The sequence below is a fragment of the Lithobates pipiens genome, unplaced genomic scaffold, assembly GCF_037356315.1.
Source record: "Lithobates pipiens isolate NorthernLeopardFrog02 unplaced genomic scaffold, aLitPip1_a1.2 Scaffold_30, whole genome shotgun sequence".
Lineage (NCBI taxonomy): Eukaryota > Metazoa > Chordata > Amphibia > Anura > Ranidae > Lithobates > Lithobates pipiens.
The window spans coordinates 124,651,026-124,664,324 of NW_027507791.1; the positions used below are offsets into that span (position 1 = coordinate 124,651,026).

At 46.4% G+C, this 13,299-nt stretch overlaps 1 protein-coding gene across 5 annotated transcripts in view; it reads right to left on the reverse strand.

The window, feature by feature from the left end:
• The window catches only part of HECTD1 (HECT domain E3 ubiquitin protein ligase 1), a 267,514-nt gene that overhangs the window by 203,788 nt on the left and 50,427 nt on the right, over positions 1-13,299 (reverse strand). For all 5 annotated transcript variants that reach the window (XM_077464799.1, XM_077464802.1, XM_077464800.1 and 2 more), the window contains exon 2: positions 1,316-1,549. In XM_077464799.1, coding sequence (XP_077320925.1) covers positions 1,316-1,455 — 140 coding nt within the window. In that variant the 5' untranslated portion in view covers positions 1,456-1,549. The remainder of the gene's footprint in view (positions 1-1,315; positions 1,550-13,299) is intronic.

A 13,299-nucleotide genomic window follows, 5' to 3' on the forward strand; every position in this document is an offset into this window, starting at 1 on the left:
GATTTTCAACTATACTTATAGCCATGTCTTTGTAGTTCCCAAAATGCTCAGAAGATAATAGATGGGCTGAAGGAGCATGCATGCTTCGAATGTGTGTCACATCCACCACTTCCTGCTGTGACGTCATCTCCGACCCCACCCAGAGGACCCAAGACAACCAGGAAGTGCTGGGAGCCATCAGCACAGCCTTCCAAGGATCTAGTGTCAGTAGGATCAGACTGGAACCAGACAGTGTTGCTTGTAGCTAGATGAGAGCTCTTATTGCGGTTTCATGAGAGTTGGAAATAAAGGTGTTTTTTTATGCTACACTTAGATGGCACGGTTTCCCTTCTTTCATTTTCCATTCACACAGCATCTTTTAGCTCTTGATGGATCAGCTGCCACTGAGTCATGCTGTTTGTGAACTTTTGTATTCATTGGTCTTTAAACACTTGCCGACTGTACTATAGCCAAATGACTGCTACAGCGTGGCTGGCCAGTTCTGGGAGGCTGTCATATGATGTCCTTCCGTAATCGCAAATGGGCGGTGCGCTCTGTGATCACAGTGTCCTCTTGGGGGGGTCCGGTGTTAGGTGACCCAAGATTTTTTGTAAGGCCGGGTTCACACCGCTGCGATGCGGGAACGCCGCGAATCCGCGGCGTTTTCCCGCATCGCATTACTCCCGCCGGCAGTTCACACTGCCCTATGCGGACGGCTGGGAGTGTCAATGATATGTTAAAGACACCCCCAGATCCGTCCGCATATCGCAGTGCGATCTGCCGACTCGCACAGGAATCGGATCGCATGGTGTGAACCCCCATGCGATCCGATTCTGTTGCGGACCAAAAAATAGGTCCCGTGCGAGTTTGCTGCGGGAGCGATGCGAATTCAGCCATACTATCTGTATGGCTGAACTCGCATCGCTACGGAGATCGGATGTGATTTGCACTGCAGTGCGGGTGCGAATCACATCCGGATCTCCCCCCGCAGCAGTGTGAACCCGGCCTAAAGGTGAAATCTTTTAACAGTGTCATAGGAAAACGTTTCTGGGAAGGAGCTGCTTCAGAGCAAGAAAGGGCAAGGAGCACAAAAGCAGCCTTGGACAAAAGATCTGGCAAGGAATTGAGCATCTGCTACTCAGTGATACAAATGTTTTGCTGAAAATGAAGAGTAGTACTGAAAATCCCTGGGTTTAAATTCAACAAAGTGACAATACTTTTCTTTTGTGAAGAAAGGCATTAAAAGTAATTTACGGCAATAACACACAAAAAAGTAAAAGTAAAAGCACAGTTCAGTTCACACACACAAAAAAAAAATATGAACAGAAATACTCACGTTTCAAAGCACCGGTCCACATTATCAGACATAAGCAGCAGCATGCATAGTTGCTCCAGGGCAATGAGCTGCATGTCCCTTTCATCCCCTTGTCCCATCTGCAGCCATTCCAGCAATGTATCTGGATCTACATCAGCCATGGTGGCTCTGGCTGTGGTGCGGCTTCCACAATGGCCGCGTCGTCTGTTTGGTTATTCCTATCCACAGGCTTGATTTGTCTGCTGGGGCCCTCACCTGTAAGAGGAAGCAGCAGAGAGAGGCCTTGGGTTATTAATGTTGCAGATAAAGCAGGTTAATCCCAGCCTGGCCAAAGGAACACAGGCGCCTGTGAAGTGCGAGCTTCTGGTATAAGCAGATTATGTGTTCTGAATTCCATAAACCAGCCTGGTAGCAGACCAGGAGAGGACACAGTCAATCTGACTAATGGCCAACTAACCTTTACAAGACAGCTACCGAAACAAGTTATATAATGCAACTGAAAATCAAATACAGGTAGGGTTATATTTGGAAGATAGAAGAAAATATATTTTAAAATCAAAATCAAAGGAAAAAGAAAGGCAACGGCTGCATTTCTGCACGTGACATACATATAAATCCATAATCGTAAAGTGTTTTCTGACAAAAGGAAACCTGTCATGAGAGAACTACAGGGCTGTCGGTGGCATTCTATAGATGTTTTTACTCTTATTACAGCTGCTGCATGCTTGTTCTAGAGATGAGACCCAGGACTAAAGACAATGAGATTCATAATCTGACTGTAGCAGGTATCGAGCCCATCACACAGAAATTCGGTGAAATGCAGGTTTAAGTATCTATCATCACCTCCAGGCATATTTGCTAAAAAATCATAGCAATGCATATAACAAATGTAGAGACTATATATTTTTTTAAATCTTGGTAAAAGTGCTAGTTCACACCAGATGCAATTCCGTTGTGCTTTTTTTCTGCCCTGATGGCCAGTTCACACTGACTGCATTGGTGTGAACTAGAGCTATTGGAATACATGGAAAAAAACTGTGCATAGGGGTGGGCTGTCTTTTACAATTGTGTATATTAGAGGAGCACCGAATGGGTTTTTTGGTGCTGAAACTGATACAGAAAATAAAAAATAAACTAGGCCAAAAAAACGAAAATAACCGATACCGAAACATATTAAAAAGTAAAAAAAAAAAAAAAATGTATACAGGAGATGGTTAGAGACTGCAGGCATGGTACAGGAGACGGTCAGAGACTGCGGGCATGGTACAGGAGATGGAATGTAAACATCTCTTGTGACAGTAATAGGCAGTGACAGGTACTCTTTATGGAGGGATCGGGTGTCTACAAGACCCCAAACCTCTCCTCTGCAGTTGAAAGTATTCAAAAACGTCAAAATCTGAGTTTTTGAATACTTCAAAATGCCAGCAATCATTACTTCGCTTCCGGGTTACTAGATCGGAGACCCGAACAAAGCATCGGCTTTCCATCCTGCGCCTTTGGATTTTCTGATCACTGTGGTAGAAAACGAAGATTGATTTGACCCTCTAATGTTTAGAAAAAAAAACAATTTTTCCACCATTCAGCCAACAAACTGAACTAAGAACAGCAAAAAAGTTTATATCTACACAAACAAGGTGTATGGATAAATCTTGCTTTATAGCAACCACCAAAAGCTACAAGGGTCACTAGCCTATGGAGATTTTAAAGGGTAAAAATGTGTTGCCATTCTGCAATTTTGCAGCGTGACATGTTGGGTATAAATTTACTCAGTGTAACATTATCTTTCACAATATAAAAAAAAAAAAAAAAAAAAAAAAAAAAATGGGCTAACTTTACTGTTGTCTTATTTTTTAATTAAAAAAAGTATTTTTTCCCCAAAAAAAGTGCGCTTGTAAGACCGCTGTGCAAATACAGTGTAACAGAAAGTATTGCAACGACTGCCATTTTATTCTCTAGGGCAGTGATGGTGAATATTGGCACCCCAGATGTTTTGGAACTACATTTACCATGATGCTCATGCACTCTGCATTGTAGTTAAGCATCATGGGAAATTTAGTTCCAAAACATCTGGGGTGCCAAGGTTCGCCATCGCTGCTCTAGGGTGTTAGAACCCCCAAACATTATATATATTTTTTATTCTAAGTAAAGGGAAGGAGATGGGAAGGAAAACAGGCAGGGGAAGCTCCATTAGCATAGGTAGTTGTCTTGTCATACCAACGGTCATGATAAGAGGGCGCCATATTCAAGGAGGAACCATAGGTCTGCAGAAGGCCGCAAAGCTGCGTCCTCAATTACCGGCGTGGTCCAACGTGATCTCACATGTACATGTTTTCTACAGTTTTTTGCCTATGAAGCTACAAATCCTAAGTGTGCCATAAACACTAACAACTGCAATGGATAACCAACCTGATTAGCTACTGTCCCTGCAACGGTTTAGTGCTCTGCTACAAAGCTGTAATGACGAATGATGGCTACAGCGCGGACCTACATTGCTGGGAGGCTGTCAATAGATGTCCTACCCTTTTCTCGCTCCCTGTGCGCATTTGCAAGTGAGCATCAGGGAAAATATGTGCTGGCCGTGTCCCTTGGACACAGCCAATCACAGATTGCTGTAAATGGCCAATCACAGCGGCCATTTACTACGTGATCAGCATGGCCAATGAGAGATTATCTCAAATGTAAATATACGAGATCCTCTCTTATTGACAGCCCTGCCTCCTCACACAGAGGCCGCGTGTGAGGAGAGAGAGGATCTGTGAGTGGTTCAAAAGTATTACAGTTAAAAAGAAGTCAACACATAGTGCCCCATCAGTGCCATGGTGCCAATTAGGATCAGTGTCAGTTTGTCTATAATTAGTGCCCATCTGTGCCGCCCCATCAGTGCCCATCTGTGCAATCAGGGCCTATCTGTGCCTCCTCATTAGTGCACCTCTGTGCAATCAGTGCCCATCTGTGCCAATCAGTGTCGGCTTAGCACACATTTGTGTCGCCTCATCAGTGCAGGCTTATTAGCACACACCTGTGCAGACATCACCACCAGCAACCATGTCCAAAACATGCTTTTCCGCCAAAGAGGCGTACCAAATACTTTCCACGGCCGACAAGAGCAACACAGAGCTCTCTTTTTCGCATTCCCTTTCAAATTCGGATTCTGAGTCTAACATAAATTATGAGCCAGTCCTCAGTAGGGGAACACCGACAGATTCAGAGAAGGAAGATATTCTACCCGCCAAACAAAGGCGTTCTGGTGAGGAGGCAGTGGCATCCACCAGCATGGAAGTACCTCGGCAAGAAAGGTCAAGTACCAGTGGGGTGTCGCCTCAGCCCCAAAGGGTTAGGACCCATGGCAGGCTTCCCTATGCTCTTCAGAACCCCTTGCGGCTTCCTCACAATTCTGGAGAAGCTAACATTCCCCCTTTCAATGCCCAGCCTGGAGTCCAGGTGGACACAGAATTTTTCCCCAATCAAATTCCTTTGACTTAATTTTTACGTGCTGTAGTCGACCACACTTCTGCCTGCCAATTCCTTATATACCTCTGCCTGATCTGGCACTGACCTTGGACAGTTTGACCATGTTTTTTGCTTGCCTCTTGGACTGATCTTGTACCCTGCTACTGGACTAGTGGGATTCAACACAGGGGTCTCATATATGTGAGGGGCGCCAGAAAAGTTTTTCTGGCTGAAGAAAACAATTTTTTTGTTTTCTCATTCCTAAATTAGGGTCTGGAGACTCATGGGCTTCAAAGAGTTTTGGGTGGGAGAAGCCTCTACCCGTCCCCATTCAGTCCTGAACTAGGCCCTACTTCTGCCTGCGGCCTGTAGGACTTACTGCCATCATGCCTCTGCCTGTCACACTGACCACAGCACATGGGCCATGTTCCTGCCTACTACCAGGACCAATATTTTTGGCACAGCTGACAATATCTCTGCCTGCATTGACCCTGGACTGTATCTAGACAGTATCCCTGCCTGCTGCCTGGACCAGTGCTATTCCCCTGTGGACAACTGCGGTACTAAAACCACAGATAGTCTTTTGTTTACCCTTTGCCCCGCATAATGTATTTTGGGGTGTAATTCTTGGTATGTGCATGCTATGTGCCCCTGAAACTCCTGACTGTGTTCCTTGCATGTTAGATTTCTGTATGTGGCCAGGCTGTGTAAAAGTCTCACACATTTGGTATTGCCATACTCAGGAGTTTCAGAATGTATTTTGGGGTGTCATTTTTGCTATGTAAATGCTATGTGTTAGAAATCTCTTATAAACAGACAACATTGTTAAAAAATAAAATAAAATGCGTTTTAATTTTTTCCCCACATTTTCCAAAACCGTCTGGCTAAAAAAAATGAACCGTTCAAAAGACTCATTACACCTCATAGATTATACGTTGGGGTGTTAAGCTTTCCAAAATGGGGACGTTTCCATTGTCCTGGCGCTCCAGGGCCTTCAAACGTGTAATAGGTGGTTGAGAAATGAGATGTGTATTTTATGGGGCTCTGTATGTGGCATCGCAATACTCAGGAGTAGCAGAATGTATTTTGGGGTGTCATTTGTGGTATGCACATTCCATGTGAGAGATATAAGCTATTATAATGACAATTTTGTGAAAAAAAAATTAAAATGAAATCTTAATTTTGCAAAGAATTGTGGGAGAAAATGAAAACTTCAAATAACTCACCATGCCTCTTACTAAATACCTTGGAATGTCTACTTTGCAAAAAGGGGTCATTTGGGTGGCATTTGTACTTTCCTGGCTTGTTAGGGTCTCAAGAAATGATAGGCCGCCAGTACGGTACAGATGTGATCAATTGTAGACTATATAACTTTCACACACACACACACACACACACACCACATAATATCCAATAATTTGGGTTATTTTTACCAAAGATATGTAGCAGTATAAATTGTGGCCAAAATTTATGTAGAAAAATAATTTGCAAAGTTTTAATCACAGAAACTAAGAAAAAACATTTTTTTTCAAAATTTTCAGTCTTTTTTCATTTGTAGAGCAAAAAACAAAAACCCCAGAGGTGATCAAATACCACCAAATGAAAGCTTTATTTGTATGAACAAAAGGGACAAAAAAAATAATTTGGGTACAGTGTTGCATGACTAATAGTCAAAGTGTGAGGGCAATGAAAGCTGAAAATTGGTCCGGGCAAGAGGGGGGTTTAAGTGCCCAGTAAGCAAGTGGTTAACCAGTTCAGCTCTTTGGAAGTACTATGTACAACCAAAAAGTAAACATTTAACCACAGCTACAGCGCGGCGCTCAATTGCCGGGAGGGCGTCCCTGGACTTCCTCCTGTTTACATTCCCCCTGCACGCCGCAACGGGGGAAATCTGTGTTGGCCGTGTTCCTTGGAAACAGCTAATCACAGATCGTGCTAAATGGCCAATCACAGCGGACATTTAGAACTCGGATTGCCCAATGGGAGATGATCTCATATGTAAACATATGAGATCATCTCTCATTGCCAGTGTTCCATCATATAAGCTCCCCCATCAGATCGTGTCCGCTGTGTACTGCGCATGCGCAGTACACAGCAACACAGATTCCGAAAATAGGCGAGGATGAACGGCGCCTGCGCCGTGAGTCCAGGTTCTAGCCCCACCATCCAAGTGGACATAGAGCAGGAATAAAAAAGAGCCGAGCGCAGCGAGGCAGAGCCCGAAGCGTGGCGAACGAAGCTCGGCCGCGAGGGGCCCTCTAATTTTCACAACCCTATGTCCGCTTGGATGGTGGGGCTACCACCTCCACTCACGGCGCAGGCGCCGTTCAGCTTCGGAAATTTTCCGAAGCTTCTTCTGCCACCTATTGCGCCAAAACATATCGGCCAAAAATGCACGCCCAAAGCTAGATCATGCTATAGTGCAGGAGAGCCGCCTCCGCCGCCTGTTTGATCAAAGTGCCGGGAACATCACAGGTTTCATTTCAATAGCTGTGTGTTCCCGGCCACACGCCGTCACATACAGCCCCTCCCCCTTGTCCGGGCACTTTGATAGACAGATCATCCGTCCAATCCTGCGGGTGATCTGTCTATCAAAGTGCCCGGACAAGGGGGAAGGGCTGTATGTGACGGCGTGTGGCCGGGAACACACAGCTATTGAAATGAAAGCTGTGATGTTCCCAGGATTGGATGGGTGATCTGTCTATCAAAGTGCCCAGACAAAGAGGAGGCTGTATGTGACGGCGCGCAGAGGGGAACACACAGCTATTGAAATGAAAGCCGTTATGTTCCCGGCGCTCTAATCAACCAGGCGACGGCTCTCCACTCTCTTCCCCTGCACAGGCTGGCTGTACTGGGGGGGACACAGGCTGTCTGCACTGATCGCTTGTTTCATGCCCTCTGTCTCTGACCATCTCCTGTACCATGCCCTCTGTCTCTGACCATCTCCTGTACCATGTTCCCAGTCTCTGACCATCTCCTGTACCATGTTCCCAGTCTCTGACCATCTCCTGTACCATGTTCCCAGTCTCTGACCATCTCCTGTACAAAAATATATATTTCTTTAAATATGTTTCGGTATCAGTTTTCGGCCTAGTGTATTTTTCATTTTCGGTTTCGGCACCAAAAAACCCATTCGGTGCACCCCTAGTTATTTTTACCAAAGATATGTAGCAGTACAAAAATTGTGGCCAAAATTTATGAAGAAAAATTAATAATTTGCTAAATTTTGTCACAGAAACAAAGAAAATTTTGTTTTGTTTTTCAAAATTTCGGTCTTTTTTCATTTATAGCGCAAAAAAAAAAGGGGGGGTAAAATACCACCAAAAGAAAGCTCTATTTGTATGGAAAAAAAAGGACGAAAAATTCTTTTGGGTACAGTATTACACGACTGAGTAATTGTCAAAGTGTGAGGTGCACTGAAAGCTGAAAATTGGTCGGGGCAGGAGGAGAATCTGCACTTGGCGAGATGGTGTGACGGGCAGGGGAGGACATTAGGGGTCTAATAGATCCCACCCCAATGTCTCAATAAAGAGTACATGTCACCTGCCCAATGCCATCACATAGGGGTTTAGTAACCCTTTGTGAAAGCAATCAAGTAAAAAATTAAATAAACTTTAAAAAAAAAAAAAATAATAAAATGTATATAAAAAAGAAAATGGCCATAACCCGTTGCCCCAAACACATGCGCAAACGCAAATGTAAGCTTAGGGTGTGCACGCGTATGTAAACCACGGTTGCACCACATGCATGACATATCGCAGAGAACATCAGAGTAAGAGCAATAATACTAAAGCTAGCCATACACCCATAGATTATCTGCAGATTTTCTATTGTTAGATGGAAAAAAGTGCAACACATTTCTCCATGTTAGCTAAACTGTGTGGATGGAGGAATCTCCCACTTTTTCCATCTAACCATAGAAAATCTGCAGATAATCTATAGGTGTATAGCCAGCTTAACAAGAGATCCTAGTTAACTCTAAACTGATGAGCTGCAAAAGCTTTTAGAGCGTCACCTATGGTGATTTTTGGTCACTGTATACCACTGGCATTTGCAAAATTTAAGACATGGCATGTTTAGCATCTAATTACTCAATGAAATTTCATTTTTTATATTTTACAAAAAAAATTGTATTATATTGTGTGTTTGCACTAAAATTCATATTATTATACTTTTTGCTGAAAATTTGCAGTTGATAAATCATTGTGCAAAAAAATGTGGCATAAAAATGTGCCATTTTTTTTTTATTCTACAGGACCAGCTTTCAGCAATTTTACTGTAAAAAATAGGATTTTTTGTACTCACCGTAAAATCCTTTTCTCTGTAATTCACCGACTGACACAGCTCCACTCTTAGCCATTAGTTTGTTACGTCACCTTTAGAAGAAGACTAGGCATAACATTATGAAAAACACAAAAACTTTTAGTTCTGCCCAAGGAACGGTCCCTTAGGTAACAACCCCCCAGCCTGCCATGCAGCCATCAGTATGTCAACAAGCAGTATAACGTAAAGAAAAATAGGAGGGGTGGTTGCTGTGTCAGTTGGTGAATTATAGAGAAAGGGATTTTACGGTGAGTACAAAAAAATCCTATTTTCTCTTATATTCACCGACCGACACAGCTCCTAAAAACTTCAACCACTATGGCAAGTGGGAATTAGTATAACTTTACCCACAAAAACAACAGTATGTGGAAAAAATCACCACACAAAACCAGGGTGCTCCTCAACTGGGAGACACTACCCTCAAAGCGCACTGAAACTGCGGAAACTGCTTTAACACCCCCCCCCCCCCCAAAAAAGGAAAAAATAAAAAATGGTGTATGCATTGCAACTACACAGCTGTCTGCAAAACTTTGCGTCCAAAACAGGCATCAGCCGATGCACTGACATCTACCTTGTAGAATTTTGTAAAAGTTTGCACAGATGACCAGATGGACGCTTTACACACTTGATGTCGGAAGCACCAAGACGTTCCGCTTGCCCTTGTGGAGTGGACCGTGACCGGAAAGGGGGGCACCTGCCCCTTCAAGGCGAAGGCTTGCACTACAATCTGCCTGATCCACCTGGAAATGGTGGCCGACGAGACCGCCATGCCTTTCTTTGGCCCAGCCACCGAAACAAACAGTGAGTCTGACTTCCGGAAGGAGGCCGTGGCAGACAAATACACTTTTAGAGCCAGAACCACGTCCAGGGCATGAAGGGCCACCTCCTTAAGATGTGTCTGCTTAGGACAGAGAGATGGCAACATAATGTCCTCATTGATGTGAAACGCCAAGACCACCTTCGGCAGAAAAGACAGTAGCGGACGTAACACCTCCTTAGCCTTGTGGATAACCAGATAGGGCGACTTGCAGGACAAGGCCGCCAGTTCCTACACCCTCCTGGCCGATGTGATGGCCACCAGAAAGACCACTTTCTGGGAAAGAGTCAACAGATGGATCTCTCTGATATTTTCAAAAGGTGGTTTTTACAGCGCCGACAACACCAGATTCAGGTCCCACAGAGGTAATGGTGGACACACCAGAGGAACAACATGCCGGACCCCCTGGACAAAAGTACTCACTAGAGAGCGATATGCCAGGGGTTGCTGAAAAAAAGACAGCCAAAGCTGATATTTGACCTTTAATGGTGCTTAACGCCACTTTCTGGTCTACTCCTCACTGAAGAAACAGCAGGATCCTGGATATAGAAAAGGAGCGTGGATGCCATCCTTTCTCCTCACACATGGAGATGTAGGCCTTCCAGGTACGATGATATCTTCCCGAGAAGAACATTTCTGTACTCTCAACATAGTCGGGCTCACAGAGTCCGACAGACCCCGGGTTCCTCAACACCTAGCTCTCATTAGCCATGCCATTAAAGCCAGCTATGGTAAGGCAGGATGGGGAATTGGACTTTGAGACAGAAGGTCCTCTCGCAACGGCAGTCGCCAGGGAGCATCTGCCACCAGGCGCACTAGGTCTACATACCAAGGATGCTGAGGCCAACCTGGGGCAATCGGTATTACTAGGATCCCCATCGGCTTCCACTCTGCAAAGCAGACATGGACATGATAACAGCTTCAGTGGAGGAAAGGCATAGATCAGCTGGTACGGATCCCACGGAGCCACCAGCGTGTCTGACACGTCTGCCCACGGACCTCGTCCTGGACACGAATCTCGGTACCTTCCGATTGAGACGGGAAGATCCATGTCTGGTGTTTCCCACCGTAGGCACAATAGCCTGAACACCTCCGGATGCAACTCCCATTCTCCTGGGTCCAGCATCTGACGACTTATGTAGTCCGCCTGCCAGTTCTCCACTCCCGGGATGTAAATGGCCGACAGGGCCGGCACATGTCGCTCTGCCCACCAAAGTATGTGAACGACCTCCTGTGCGGCGGCCGAGCTTCTTGTTCCTTCTTGGTGATTGACGTACGCCACTGCCATGGCGTTGTCTGACTGGATCCTGATCGGACGCCCTCGCAGTCTCATCGACCATGTGGAGAGGCATAGCCTGATTGCTCTCAGCTCGAGCAGACTGATCGGCAACTTGGATTCCTCCGTCGGCCAGATGCCTTGAGTCGACTGAAATCCCATTAATCCACCCCAGCCGGATAGGCTGGCGTCCATTGTGATCACCGTCCATTTCAGAGGTAGGAACGACTTCCCGGACTGAAGTACCGGGGACCTCAGCCACCAAAGCAGGGAATCCCTGACCAACTGACTCACCTGGATCTGTCGGTCCAAGGGCAACGGAGATTTGTCCCACTTTGTCAAAATCTACTTCTGCAGGACTCTGGTGTGTTACTGGGCATATGGTACCGCCTCGAAGGAGGCCACCATGAGTCCCAGGACTCGCATACAGAGGCTGTTTGCAAGTGGAAAAAGAGGGTCCTTTCCTATGGCGTGGCTCCTTAGCCTTCCTGGCCTGTGGGAGTAGTGTACTCTTATCACTTGTGGCATTTTTAATGTCATCCAAAGAGCCGGTCGCCAAGGAAGGGAAGATCCGTCAGGGCTTCCTTGGATGCCTGGTCAGCAGACCAGCATTTTAACTAAATTGGGTGCCTCAGCACCACTGCTGACACTGAAGCGTCACAAACGTACTTAAGGCCTTGCACTAGTTGGTCTGCTAGTTCCATGCAGACAGGAGAAGCCTGTTCTCCCAATTCGCGGTGCAACATTTTTGCCCACTCAGTTAGTGTCTGCGACACAAGTGCGGATTGCCAGTACTGGTCGCATGGTTGACCCCACAACCATAAACAAGGAATGAGCCACTGCCTCGGCCTTCCTGTCCGTGGGATCCTTAAATGCAGGAGTCCCCTCTACCGGGATCGTGGTTACTTTGTTTAACCTGGATACTGGGGGGTCCACGACCGGAGGAGCCGACCACTTTTTGAGAAGGCTCTCCTCAAAGGGGTAACGCACCGCCATATATTTGGGGGACCAAAAAGGTCTGTTGTGGTCGACCCCATTCCTTGTAAATGAACTTGTCAAAATAAGTCAGATATGGGAACACCTTAGGTGAACGGGCTAGCTTACGGGACCCAAAAGGGACCACTACCTCAGCAGAGGGATCTGCTGGCTCCTGAATCTTCAGGGTATCACGCACAGCTGTGATAAGTGCTCCAACAAGCAATTTATCGCACACGGACCCAGACGGGGACTCATCCCCACTGTCCACACGGTCCTGGTCAGCGTCATCTGAAACGACAGAGCAGGAGTCACCAGTCTCAGCAGGGCCCGAGTCTGCGTTAGAGCTCTCCCCAGAGGACGGTGGAGGGGGGGGGGGGGCAAGGGCCGCTCTTTAACACCTTTGCGCCCATGCACCGCCTCCATCTTGGCAACGAATGAATTGAGGACCGCCGACAATGCGTCCAGGGGCACTGCGCATTCCTCAGGCGAACCGGTTGCAATTGCCTGGATTTCGGGGGAAGAAACACCAGTTTCTGAAGCCATGCTGACCCTACCCTGTCTGCCACCTGAAGGGGACTTAGGACAGTGATGGACCCACCCTCCTTACTGCTGCTGGCTGAGGGGCTCTTCCCTGCAGGACTCGCCATACTGACAGATTCTGTCAGTAGTGCCCGTGTTCTGTCAGCTCCCAGATGCAGAGGAATCCTCTCTGTGTCATTCAAATCTGCTGCTTATGGCGCTGAAACCACTCAGCAATGTGCTCAGGCTCAAAGAAAATGGCCGCCAATTGTCCAGCAAAAGGACATAAAGCACTGGGAAAATGGTGCCGAATTACAGGGACACATGCTGTCTCTAGAGGATGCTGAAAAAACGTGCTCAGGCTTCGAGAGAATGGCCGCCGGGCGTCCAGTATAAAGGACAAAACCACAGGGAAAATGGCCGCAGAGAAACAGGAGAGCATGCTGTCCCTTTCCCATACTGAAGATGGCCGCTGACACTGAAAAACCATGAGGGACAATGATAGAAAATGGTGGCGATTCTCGCTGCAGAGATCACAGACACAGCCTCACAGGCAGCTCCAGGGGAATAAAAAAACACATCTCAGGACACAGCCAGCAAGCGCAGCCCCCCCACAGGTGAGAGCCCCCCCCCGAGAGCCCC